This window comes from Calliphora vicina, chromosome 4, assembly GCF_958450345.1.
Source record: "Calliphora vicina chromosome 4, idCalVici1.1, whole genome shotgun sequence".
NCBI classification, from domain to species: domain Eukaryota; kingdom Metazoa; phylum Arthropoda; class Insecta; order Diptera; family Calliphoridae; genus Calliphora; species Calliphora vicina.
This window is the reverse complement of record NC_088783.1, coordinates 10,525,090-10,538,955: the sequence shown is the minus strand read 5'-3', so window position 1 is coordinate 10,538,955 and position 13,866 is coordinate 10,525,090. Positions and strand designations below refer to the sequence as shown.

Sequence of the window (13,866 nt, the reverse complement as noted above, 5' to 3'; positions counted from 1 at the left end):
TTGTTTACAAGCAATCGGTTATTGGAGTGTCTATGTCCTTTTAACTGACTATTTGAGGTAAGTGACCAGTTACTTAGCTAGTAAAGTAAGTGACTTTAAGTAACCGGTATGTGAATCCAATGCATTGACTACTTTGAACCAGTCTCAGATAACCTGATTGTAATCAAAGAGGGTCTATTGAACCCCTGCTTAGGACATGCACGTGTTAAAATACTATTCACGTATCTACTAATGCAACTAGTTGTCATCCTATGAGATATTTCGGGAAATTCAGCAAAAACTGCTCTGTATGTTGGAAAAAATACACTTTGTAAATATGACCCTATAAAGGCAAAATATATTAAATTTGCTACCTTAGTTTGAACAAAAATTTAAAAACTGAAACTTTTTGCAACAAGACAATTTCCTTAAGATAGATCGAGGGTATGAAGCAATTTTATGCATTGCTTATTTTAATTTAATATTATTACTATTCCACTGGGTTATCATTTTATCTCATAAGTACGTAAATTAAGGCTGCCTGTTAAGAAATGAAATGGCTATATTTAATGTGTTTTTTTTTTAATATTAAACACCTCGTAAAGCTAAAGTATTAAAATAACATGCTGCCATCATAAGTAAATTAAAATTTTGTTTCAACTTTAAATTAAATCAATTTCAATTTGAACAAAACCACGAATAGAAAAAATAAATCTGTCCAAAATATTTTGTATGAATAAAAATATATTATGAAATGAATTTAACGATACCATTTTGTCATTCTTATAAAATTTGGAATATAGGATATAACTAAATATGGTCATATATCCCGCTTTTTGAGGGCTCACTCCACCTAAATTTTTAACTCAACTTTTCAAATCAAAATCCCGTTTCACACTTGTAATAGTATTTTTGATAATTTTGAAGAAAGTGTTGGGTATGTGACATAAAAATAATGTTTTTTTTGCTCCTAAAATATATGCAGGAAGTTTTGCTTTATATCTTTAATCTGAATTGTGTTTGAAGTACACCGATTTCTCACCAAATTTTGTGCTGTATGTGTTTCATCGGTTTCGTTGATTTTGACACGGAAGACAAAGATCGCCCACGCCAGCAAAAAAAAGTTTTAAGACCATGACTTGGAGGCATTACTCCATAAAATTTTTTGTGAAATTCAACAAGAACTAGCAAAATCATTAGGAGTTACTCAAGCATCAATTTCAAAGCATTAGCGAGTAGAAGGATTCATCCAAAAGCAGGGAAAATAGCTTCGTATGAAGCCGAGATGACCTCAAGCGTAAGAGATCATATGTGAAGCTCGGCCAACCAGCCGAATAGTCACCAACGACAAAATATCCATGGTGGTAATGGTCTGTATTTTTTGGAAGCAAAAGGGTATTTTTATTGTGAAGGTGACTGATTCCTTTGAAGCGAGCATTGGCCAAAAACCGCCCAAATTATGCAGCCAGACATGAAACTGTAATTTTCAATCATTCAAAAATTAGGGAAAGAAAATTTGGCATTTGGCAATATTTTGCTAAAATAAAGATTTAAATAAATAGCATTACTTCAAGAATTCAATGTTTAAGAATATAACATATTTTCATTTAATTCATTAGTTCTTTTAGTATTAAAACTCACAACTTTACTAAACCACCATAAGCTTCCATTTAAATGTCGATCAGCCACTTGTCTAAATTAAAGCCACCTCTTGAAATCCGTGATCATCTTGACAAAATATTTTTAGATGACAGCAAGCTTGACAGAGAGCAAGAGGGTGTCATCAACAGCATCATTTTTGCGGTTACATAATCCCCATGAAGACAGTTTAAGCGTAAAATGGATTTCGGAATTACATCCTACAAATATAAACACCCAAAGCCACACATATAAACATGTTTAGACATTCTCAACATCACACATTAATTTCTATCATAACTGTAGTATAACATTCGCACTCAAATCCCTTAATACGCCGTCCCCGCACCGCCAACAATTACACTCCCTCTACAGCACAGTGTTTGTAAGTTGGCCTGATGCAAAGTAAAAAAGAAGAGTAATGGCAGCCAATGTATGTACGATTGTGTATGCAAATAATACAACAACACACATCCACTTGCAATGAGCAATTGAATTTAAACGGTTGCACGTAGATACAACTAAATATATACACACAAACAAACACTTGTGTGTTAGTTTGTATATTTTAATGTTTGTCTGTATGATGTTTGTTGCAATACAGTTTCTCTTTTTTTGGTTTTTAAACATTTTCAAATTATTACAATTGCTGATTTGGCAGAAAACAAGTGGGTTCATTGTGAAATTTCAAGGTTTTTTTTGTTTTTAATTTTTTTCCTTCCACACACACACAGACATTGACTGCAAGTATGTTTGGATTTCTATTTTCATTTTGCTTTACAGTGTTTAATGTACATGACACTGGTAGGTGTAGAAACGCTGTGAGTGTATGCAAAAATTCTGTCATTGTGATTGCAAACTGTTGTAAAATGTGTAAAAGTGTATGAGTCTGAATGCGAGTGCTTTAAGAGGTGGCAATACTTTATTTTGTTGTTAACAAATGAAAATGCTTTTTGTTGTTTGATCATCAACATAATCAACAGCAACAACAATAAAAAAAATATCATCGTCGTCATCACCATCACTTGCATCAGCACAACCATCATCTTTCTCTCTGTTAAACTGTCACAAATTGTTTTTTTTTGCATTTTGCTTCTATTTAGTCGAGCTCTGCATGAGTGTCTGTGTTTACTAAGACCTTGTACGTAAATGTGTTTCAAAGTGTTAACGCCTTAAACATGTTTTTTTCCTTCCACTTTTGCTCTCGCAGGAAACCGGCTAAAGTGTATGAAAACGCTCTATGGCATGAGAATGGGGATGAGGAGGTGCGACCAAAGTGTTGGCTTATAATAAAAACCCACAACCATCAACCATTTGAAACTGTGAGATTTTTCGTGCCAACTGCAAGCATGTGCATATAAATCTGCAAGTATTTAAAAAGGCATATCCTGGCTCTCACCCACTCCTACACTTGCCTGTTCGGCTGAGGACACATTTCGATGTGTGGCACAAGATTGCCTTTCAGCCTATTAGTTGTTAAATGCGGTTAAACACGGTGTCAAACCACAAACTTTCTTCTCACCTCAAAGCTACAACAACAGCAACGTACGACTCTCAAACCAGTAAAACAAAAGGCGCTCAACAACAGACGAACAAAGTTTTATTTTCCATATTTATTTCTGTTGTATTTACCACATCCTTTAGATAATAAACATTTTCTTTAACTCATTCTTTTGAACTGCATGCTAAAGCTATGTATAAATTTTGTAGGTGTTGGTTGGTTTGAAACATTTTTAATTTTCTTTAAAAGTTTTACTCGGTTTGTGTGTGCGTGTGTGTGGCAACAAAAGTTTTCACTGTCATATGTTTACTGCGGTTATTAATTTGAAACGAGTAGTTTTTTTTATATTTCACAGAATTTTTTTTTGCCTTTTATGTTAAAAAATAAAACGAAAACGTAAAAACTTTTCTTGTTTCTTAAATTTATGTCTATAAGTATTTTTGCTACTTTCAGGGTTATAATTGTGTACTTTTTTCTGAAACTCAAAAACAAAAAGAAAATAATTTTTAACATAAAATAGCTAAATGGATTTGAGAAGTAAATAAAAAAAAGAGCATTGGGGTACATAACCTCAGGTTGTTTTCAGAATAAATCAAATTTAGTACAAAACAAATTAGAGTAATAATTTGGAAATGCATAATTTACATTAACTTTCTCCTGGTTATGTTGTACATTAAATTTTAACACTGCTTTTGCAAAAAAATGTAAATATTTGAGAATCCGCGATTTTGTGTAAAACCTGAATTTTTGTATAAAAATAAAGTTTTTGTATAAAAATAAAGTTTTTGTGTAAAAACAACGTTTTTGTGTAAAAACAACGTTTTTGTGTAAAAACAACGTTTTTGTGTAAAAACAACGTTTTTGTGTAAAAACAACGTTTTTGTGTAAAAACAACGTTTTTGTGTAAAAACAACGTTTTTGTGTAAAAACAACGTTTTTGTGTAAAAACAACGTTTTTGTGTAAAAACAAAGTTTTTGTGTAAAAACAACGTTTTTGTGTAAAAACAAAGTTTTTGTGTAAAAAACAAAGTTTTTGTGTAAAAACAGAGTTTTTGTGTAAAAACAGAGTTTTTGTGTAAAAACAGAGTTTTTGTGTAAAAACTAAGTTTTTGTGTAAAAACTAAGTTTTTGTGTAAAAACTATGTTTTTGTGTAAAAACTATGTTTTTGTGTAAAAACTATGTTTTTGTGTAAAAACTATGTTTTTGTGTAAAAACTATGTTTTTGTGTAAAACCGACGTTTTGTGTAAAAACAACGTTTTGTGTAAAAACAAAGTTTTTATGTAAAAACAAAGTTTTTATGTAAAAACAAAGTTTTTATGTAAAAACAAAGTAAAAACTAAAGTTTTTATGTAAAAACAAAATTTTTATGTAAAAGCACAAAGTTTTTATGTAAAAACACAAAGTTTTTATGTAAAAACACAAAGGTTTTATGTAAAAACACAAAGTTTTTATGTAAAAACAAAGTTTTTATGTAAAAACACAAAGTTTTTATATAAAATCACAAAGTTTTTATGTAAAAAAACAAAGGTTTTGTGTAAAAACAAAGGTTTTGTGTAAAAACAATGTTTTGTATAAAAACTAAGTTTTTGTGTAAAAACTCCGTTTTTGTGTAGAATCTGTGTTTTTGTGTAAAATATGAGATTATGTAAAAACTGAGTTTTTGTATAAAACCAAATTTTTGTGTAAAATTTGTTTTTTTTTTTTGTTTAATTTTATTCAAAATAAATTACTGCAAATAAGTATCTCGCCTTACCATTATTCTGTAAAAACTGAGGTTTTGAGTAAAAGCGTATATATTTTCTAAAGAATACATACATGATCATGAAGTCTTGCTATCAGTTGTAGTCAAAGGTTACAAAATTAATTTTTTTTCTTCACCATTTCATAAAATAATTCATTATCTATTAATTCCTAGGAATAATTTCTTTGTACATATGCACTTCAAACGTATCATTTCTTTGAAAATTATTTCCTTATTAATTCGTTAATTTTTTCTTAAATTCAAATCCACCACAAAAAGGCTTAGACAAGTTTGTTAAATTCATTTTGTGAAGCAAACAATTTAATCATTCATTCAAGTTTAATGATTTTTTTTATGAATTCATAATGGAATGGTTATATGCAATCGAAATATGCTGAAATGTTTAATTCTGAATTCTGGTTTAAGCTTAAATTTAATTAATTAATTCGAAACTCTGGTTGTAGTACAGTACGTATGAGTATTTTTCCATTAGTATTAAATAAATATCAATCATACGCCTGATGTCTTGGTATATTTTGCAATTCAGCATGTATGAGTATTAGTTTTCTTTTGAATTAAATAAATATCAATCATACGTCTCCTATCATAGGTATAGAAGTTATGAAAAAATATTTTTGGATATGCCTTACGACATTGACATCTAATCCATTGTTTTGACTTTAGGATACCGTGATCAGTGAAATTATGATACTTTTTTCGGAGTATCATAACGTCCATGATTTGGTCGTTTGGTAATGTTTGGTAACACTTCCCATTGACTGTAAGTCAATTTTATTTATAATCAAATTCTGATACTGGTCTTGAGATTTAGCATAATTTGTTGCTAATTTTGGAAAAACTAACAAATCAAATCTAGTGTTACAAAAAAATTGTTTCGAAAGTTTTACAATTACTTTCAATTACAAAACTCTTGCATTCAAGCCAAAAAAAATAAACTTTTCCATTATCACAACTTTCACTATTTGCAATAATTTCATTTCCTTAAATAACAACCTCGCATTGCACCTGAGTACTAATGTTAAGTAATAATCAAGTTAAAACTTTTCCTTTGTTATTTAAGCTCCAAATGGCAAATAATAGTTTTGCTGTCATTTACAGTTTAGTTGTTTCGTAATTTAAAATACATAGAAATAGAACAACAGCTAATTGCAATATGATGCACAAAACACAGATACAATTCTAATGTAAACATGCAAACATCTACAAAATACTTAAATACATACAAGTGCAAAAAAAAAGATAATTGTACCAACACATTTACTGAAATACTTGTGCACAGTTTTATTTTAAATACCCAGTACCTGGCAAATGTTATGATAATGTTATTGTCTGTATTTATTTGTTAATTTAATTTTTTCTGTTCTTGTGTTTCTTTCATTTGTTTTCACCTTTAATTATCAAATGTAATTTTAATGATATTTTAATACAAGTATAGCAGAAGCAGATGATTATATTTATATTAATAGTAGCTTACTTGTTTTTTTGCTTAACACAATTTGTAGCTAATTTCGTTTGTTTGTGTTTCTCCCTCATTGCAGAAGCCGACTATACGCTGGACGATTCATTTTGGAATGAAGAAAGTCCTGTTGGTAAGTGCTTATTTAAGAATATATTTTTGTATATTTATTTTTGTCATGTTGCTATTAAGTAAATGAGACAACTTTAACTGTTGAAATTATTAAAACACAGATAAAATATTTATAATTTTAATAATGAGTCAAGTTGTTGGTGGGGGTAGTAAAATGGGTTTTAGGTGTTTAAGTGAAAGCAATTAAAGGATTATGCTGAAATTTCTTGTTCTTATATAAGTTTTATCTTGGTATTTATATCGGGCTTTTGTTGATATTTATGTTAGAGAATTTCTTTAATTATATTTAAATAATGAGCAAAAAATCTAATCAGATCTTAAAAATGTTAATTCAATTGCATGAATAAATATGGTCTTTATAATTAAATAATGCTTTTATTGTGAATTAAATGCTTCTCGTTAATATCGCCAGAGCTAAATTCAAGTTCATATATGAAACATAGATTTTATTCAATAGATTATCTTGGTTCTTGTCTCTATTGTTTAAACCATGCATTCATTTATCTCTTTGGTTGAAATTTACTATCAAAGGTCATATGATAATTTACAGAAAATTTTATATTGAATTGCTGGAATATTTCCGTTAATATCGTTATTCAAAATAATTCAAATCTATAACTGCTAGAGGTTTTAGCAAGAAGCTGCAATTTTCTGGTTTTCCCCTTAATTTCTTTACGGAAAAGAAATTGTTCACAAAAAAAGCTTTTTTGACAAGAAAGATAATTTTGATAGAAAATTATTTACAAAATGTGTTAAAAAAGCGTTTTTGATAAAACAAAATGTTACAATAAGTTTTTTTATATAAATCACATCAAGAAACTTACGTACCGAATCTTATATACCCTTCACCAAATTATACTTTGAAATAATTTTTTTAAATATTTTTAGGTAAACAAAATTTAATTTTTTTAAATTGTTTTTAAAAATTTTTTTTTTTAAATTTTTCAATTTTTTTCCAAATTTTTTTAAAAAAATTTTTTTTTAGTTTTTAAATTTTTTTTTGGAAAAAAACTGTATGACAAAAGAAATATCTATCATTAGATATCCATATTGTCTATATTAATGACTTAGTAATCCAGATATAGATCAAAAACAGGTAAAAAATCGAGGTTGTCCCGGGTTTTTGCTCATATCTCCGTTATTTATGCACCGATTTTGCTGAATAGAAAACTTCTCGAAAGCATGTCTGACAGAATTATTGAAGATTTGGATCCCGAAGATATCAGAAAAGTGATTTCAACAGACGGACATGGCTTAATCGACTCCGCTATCTATAAGGATCCAGAATATATACTTTATAGGGTCGGAAATGAAAAATGTAGAAATTACAAACGGAATGACAAACTTATATATACCCTTCTCACGAAGGTGAAGGGTATAATAAATAATTTATTTAAGAGTTGAAAGCATATTTAAAGCTTTTGTGCTCCTAAAATATTGTATTTTGTATTGTATAAACTAAATTCGCTTTATAATTCTTTAATAAATTTAATATGAAAAAGGCCTTAAGTTTTCAATTTTAATGAAATTGTTGTCGTTTTTAGTTCACACATCAGTAGTTTAATTGAAATTTATTAAATAGAAAAATAAATAAATTATAATGCAACAAACAACATTTGCTTAAGACTTCTCTTGTAATTGTCATTAATAATGACACTTTACACAAACTTATAAGCAAAATACTGTTACGTATATAAATATATTTCCATTACAATATTGTTGCTATACAGTGTACATAAGTAAATAAATATATATATAACCCTTTGATATGAAGTCTATAAATTCCTAATAAGTTGCATAAATCTAAAAATTGTCATTTTCATTTACATAATTACTAATAATTATACAATTTATGTAATAAAGATAATATTGGATAATTATTACAAAACAACTGTTCTATAAAAGATTAAATAATGGAATAAACATTTATTAATAAAGACTAAAGAATGAATAATTGAATGAAGTTTGTGAATTTTGTGTGTACGTAAGTATGGATAGACTAAAACGGACCGAACGTTAAGGATAAAACAAAAGGATATAATTTTACAAAATAATTACAAACTCAATTAAAGATAAAATCAAAAATAAAATAATAATATTTGCTTAAAACTGAAACTGACACAAAACAATCAAAATAATTAACACTTTAAATTTAGCAAACAGTTTGTAACTAACTACTTCATTTGGTTTTCTTTATTTTATTTATGTACAGCAGTATTGTAAAGTAACACAGATACAAAGTGAATACACATAACCAGCTGGTTTGGTTTTAAATATATTGGCCTGGCAAACTATGTATGTATGACTGGTGGCTGCATGAGTCTGTGAGAATAAATGTTTTTAAATCCTGTCTAACATCCTTATTAATTATAAACCCACAAATAAATCTTTGGCTACTTGTTTGCCACTAAAACAAGAAGAAAATTAGAAACGAAAAATACTAGGGCGGCTGTAAAAGTTCTTTTAAAGACCAGGGTCAATAAAGGGCAATAAACTGTTGGCAATTCAGTATGCTATACAAATTACTGACAGCATTGTAGATTTTCTTAACCATTATCTGCAGTATTTGAGTAACGTAACTAAGAATGACTTTTTTGATTTACCTCCTATTTAGAGTTTTGTATGAGCAATGAACATATGAAAATCATGTTTGTGCCAGATGTTGCCAGCCATTCAAACGTTTTTCATTGCACTCACAGCAACATGCAACAAGGTGCAGTATGAACTGGCCATAATGCCCTTCTGTCCTGAGTGTTAAAGTAAACAGGATAATAGAATTTCTTTTTTACTGTTATTCTCCTCAAAATTATTTATGTTGTTGTTGGCTGTTTACTGCAGCAAGCATATATGTAGAGATGTGTGTGAGTGTGTGTTAAATTGTGGTTTACAATAAAATTGTTTAGATTCTACAAAAATACATTCATTCTTTCACTCACACATAAATTTCTGTTTAAATTCCTCGCTTTCTTGTGTTAAGAAAATCTAAACTCACAATGCAATTGTGGGAGCAAAATGATTAACGTTAGAGAAATTAGATTTTCATTTTCCAAGAAAACTTTACACAATTGCAATTGTAAACAGATGTTGAAAGACATACATTCAGACATACAAACGTTCAAGTAAATCTCATAAAATACTTTTATAGATGGAGATAAAAATAGCTTTGTGTTTTCGTTGGTATGAATGAATGAATGAATAATGAAAAATTAATTGAAAAGTTTTTTGTTATAATAGAGTTATAACTATTGTTATGTGTAATAAGAATTTATGTATGAAACAATTCTATGTTCAATATATCTATATTCAACTACAGAAGCGGATCCAGAGGGTATCAAATAGGAATTACCATAGGAAACTGCTCATCTTTTGAGGCTAAGAACGAATTAAGCCAATATAGGATACTCTGTTCCAAAGAGAGGCATATCTCATCTGCATTATTTTTAATAGGTATTGCAGCATGGGGCCGAACGTTGTCATGAAGCAGCATTATGGTTTTATGTCTGGCCGCATATCAAGCAAATCAATTGCGATATAGGTTCCCTATGATGGTCTGGCTATTTGGTTATTTGACTTTGGTGGTGATCCGACTGGTTGATTATTATAATGGATCCATGATTCGGTGCAAAAATTATTTGCTTTTATATTGTTCAAGCAGCATTGCAGACAAAATCGTCTTTCAAAGTCTCTTATCTTCAATTCGTATGGTACCAAATTTTAATGCTTTTGGTTAAATCCTGCTGCTCGAAAACGTCTTAAAAATGCTACTTGAGTAGCTCCCAACAATTTTGCATACTCCTGTTGAGTTCGACAGCAATCTTCATGAAGTAATACTTGGTCTTGGGTGGTCCCAGGCCAGGGCGATTTTTGTCCTCCCTGTCAAAATCACCACTTCAGAACCACGCATATCATCTCTCGCACGTTTAAACCGATAAACCACCATAAGCTTTGGTGAGCAATCGATGTGCTTCAGTGGCACTTTTTTTCAAATTAAAGAAGTAAGGCAAAACTTCCCACTTATGATGTTTTGTTGGCACAAAATTCAACATTTTCGTACCAAAAAAACTTTGGTTTTTACACTATAATGCACAGTGGGGTAGAATCAAAATTTGTTGGAAATAATACTGGCATTTCTAAACAGCTGGTACGATCAGGATAAAATTTTACGATGGCGTAGCCAAGGAGTATTCGAGTTTAAGTTTTCCTGAACAGAATAGGACTTGACTCTTAATAAATGAAATAAATAAATAAAAAAAAAATAAAAAAATTGGTCCCAGTAATTCTCCAGGGGCGGGGCTATACGGCTGAAAGTGAAATACCTTCGACGTGTATAATTTTTAAACACGTGCCATTTTTCTTGTTTTTATACCCTTCACCATGAGTGGAAAGGGTATATATAAGTTTGTCATTCCGTTTGTAATTTCTACATTTTTCATTTCCGACCCTATAAAGTATATATATTCTGGATCCTTATAGATAGCGGAGTCGAGTAAGCCATGTCCGTCTGTCTGTCTGTTGAAATCAATTTTCGGAAGACCCCAGATATCTTCGGGATCCATATCTTCAATAATTCTGTCAGACATGCTTTCGAGAAGTTTGTTATTTCAAATCAGCAAACTCGGTCCATAAATAATGGAGATATGAGCTAAAAACAGGGACAACCTCGATTTTTCACCTATTTTTGATCTATATATGGATTACTAAGTCATTAATATAGACAATATGGATATCTAATGATAGATATTTCAAAGCCCATTGCAACGATGTAGATAAGGCTATAGTAAGTTGGACCTACAATGGGTCAAAATCGGGAAACATATTTTTTAACCCGAATTTTTTTTCATCTAAAAACAAAAAAAAAATTTTATATATATTTTTGGAAAGCGCTCGGCTATGTCTTCAAAATACATGCTTGCATCGTGTGCTATTTATCTCTTATAATTTGCTAGTTATAGGCATTTCAAAATTGAAATTTTTAAATTTTGCCATACCTTGGTCTCATTTTTGGTATAGGTCGTTTAGTTAGACAACTAAATTCCCAATAATATGCAAAGATTTCAGAGCAATGTCGATTATGGATCCAAAAATAAACGATTTTCGATTTAAAATGTTCAAAAAATAGTAGATATTTGCTGTTTTTTTATTAAAAACAATTTCAGGACATATAACAATTTTATGTTTTTCTGTAAATTATCTTTATGGAAAACATTAAGCTCTTCGGAATTTGACCTATTTTTTTATTCAAATTTCAAGTTTCGGCCATATGTTCTAAAATCAAAAAACCTAAAGTAGCCTCAGAAAACTTGATGTGTTCCCTATTAATCCCTAAAGTATTTCCCAGCCCCGAAGGAAATGTGAACAAAATTGTAAAAAATACCATTTTTGGGATTAGAAAATTTCATTGAGTTTTTGTTAATAAAAAATAAATAAATATTACATATTTATTGAGTTTCTAAAACCAAAATTTGTATCAAAATTTTAATAGGATTACAAAGGAGCAATTTGATCCACATTTATTCCGAACTAATTTGTTTTCTTTAGCAAAAAGAACATCAATCAGTATGTAAAAACTACTCCAAGAATTTAAAATTTGTTCATTAAACATTAAAAATTAATTAAAATTTGACTGACATCTCAATAAAATATAAATATGTATGTATATAAGCAAGAATTCAATTTAAAAATAAATTAACATAATAAGGAAAATATCTGTAATATACTAAATTTATAAGACAACTTTACTCTCTCCAAAAGGACTAATTAAAACTCTTTTTATTCTACTTTCTTGAGTATTTGTCAAACAAATATTCACAACAGCACACTAACACTCAGCACACAATTATTTACATGTCTCCATTCAAGTGTCAAAACAATTTATTTTAAAGTATTTAACAAATAAATTTACCAAACGAATAATATAATAAAAATAACAAGCGTTGCGCAAATAAAATTGAGAAATTCAACACAAAATTCTTATTCAGTAACAATTTCCCTTGCTCTCTTTATCACTCTAGTGGAAGTTTTAAAAACACACAGACTATGAGTAAAAATGTTGAGGGAAGAGCAAAGCTGTTTTTTTTACGTTGCAAGTGCTAAAATATTTAACGTTTGTGAGGAACAATTTTAAACAGCATTTGTTTAGTTTGTGAGTAGAAAGCAACAAAGTATGAAAGCAACAAAATGTAGAGGAATAAACTATTTGTAGATACTTGCTAAAAATTCAGGCCAAATTTATTTTTTTTATAGTAAATGGAGTATGTGTTATGTGTATATAGTGCACTCTAAACGCTAAAAAAATAGTTTATAGCAACAAAATAGTGAAGATATTAGAAATAACTATGTAGTAACAAATAAAATAACACATGTCTACACTGGTATATATTCTTATAAACACATGCCACTTTTTTTAAACATGTTTCACAGTTATTTCAATATTTATTTTAATTCAATAATTTATTTGTGTAATTTTTTTCGAACAATAAGGGAATAACTATATTCCAATTTAAAAACAAATATAAGAAACGATAAATATTCAATTAATAAAATACTATAAAAACTCAACATTTGGTATTCAGACCTCCTAGAAAAGGTACTACACAGTTTTAAACAAGATTAACCAGCAGTGGATTAATTGATTTTTTTAAGTAAATGAAAATCGTAAAATTAACCAATATATCGAGCCATAACTGCCAATAAGACGTAAGCGCCATGATTATGGATTTAATTAGTTCATATTATCGCGAGTGCACTGTACTTTTCAGATTAAGGCAACACATGTTGTTAAGTGAGCTCCGAATCACATAAAGTGGAACTTCAGTGTACTTTTTCATACATCTTTTGGTACTTTTTTGAATTTTCTAAACCATTATAAAACTCGCTAGATAACATTTTAAATTTGTTTTGTTGAAAATTAAACTACTAAAAAAACATAACTTTAATTTCGTCTTACCAGCCAAGAAACACAGCTGTCTTATACTCTGCTTTAGCATTTTTGTATTTTTATTTTGGTATTTTTTACTTGTGGTATTACCCGACAAAAAACAAACAACTGGGGAGTGCTGCATTTTAAATAATGTTTATCATTTAACATTTATAAATATAACAACAACAAAAATAAAAAAAAAATACAAAGACAAGAGCAATTGCCATTGTGCATTAAAAACGGGTAAAGAAAAACTTACACATTACAGCACAGTGGATGTAGAAGGTTATAAAAGCAAACACTAAAGTCAAGTTTAGAAGCGCAAAAAAAAACAAACAAGATGTATTGAACTAGAAATATTTATGGCTCTATTTAACTAAAGTTTTTTAAAATATAGAATTTAAATTTTCGTTTAAATCTACAGTCATGTGAAGTTACATTTTTATTTTAAGCTTATTTTTCAAACAACCACCCACC

At 28.9% G+C, this 13,866-nt stretch overlaps 1 protein-coding gene across 4 annotated transcripts in view; it reads left to right on the top strand.

Moving 5' to 3' along the window:
• mmd (mind-meld) overlaps positions 1–13,866 on the top strand; it is a 453,937-nt gene that overhangs the window by 78,861 nt on the left and 361,210 nt on the right. For all 4 annotated transcript variants that reach the window (XM_065508492.1, XM_065508493.1, XM_065508490.1 and 1 more), the window contains exon 2: positions 6,421–6,471. In XM_065508492.1, coding sequence (XP_065364564.1) covers positions 6,421–6,471 — 51 coding nt within the window. The remainder of the gene's footprint in view (positions 1–6,420; positions 6,472–13,866) is intronic.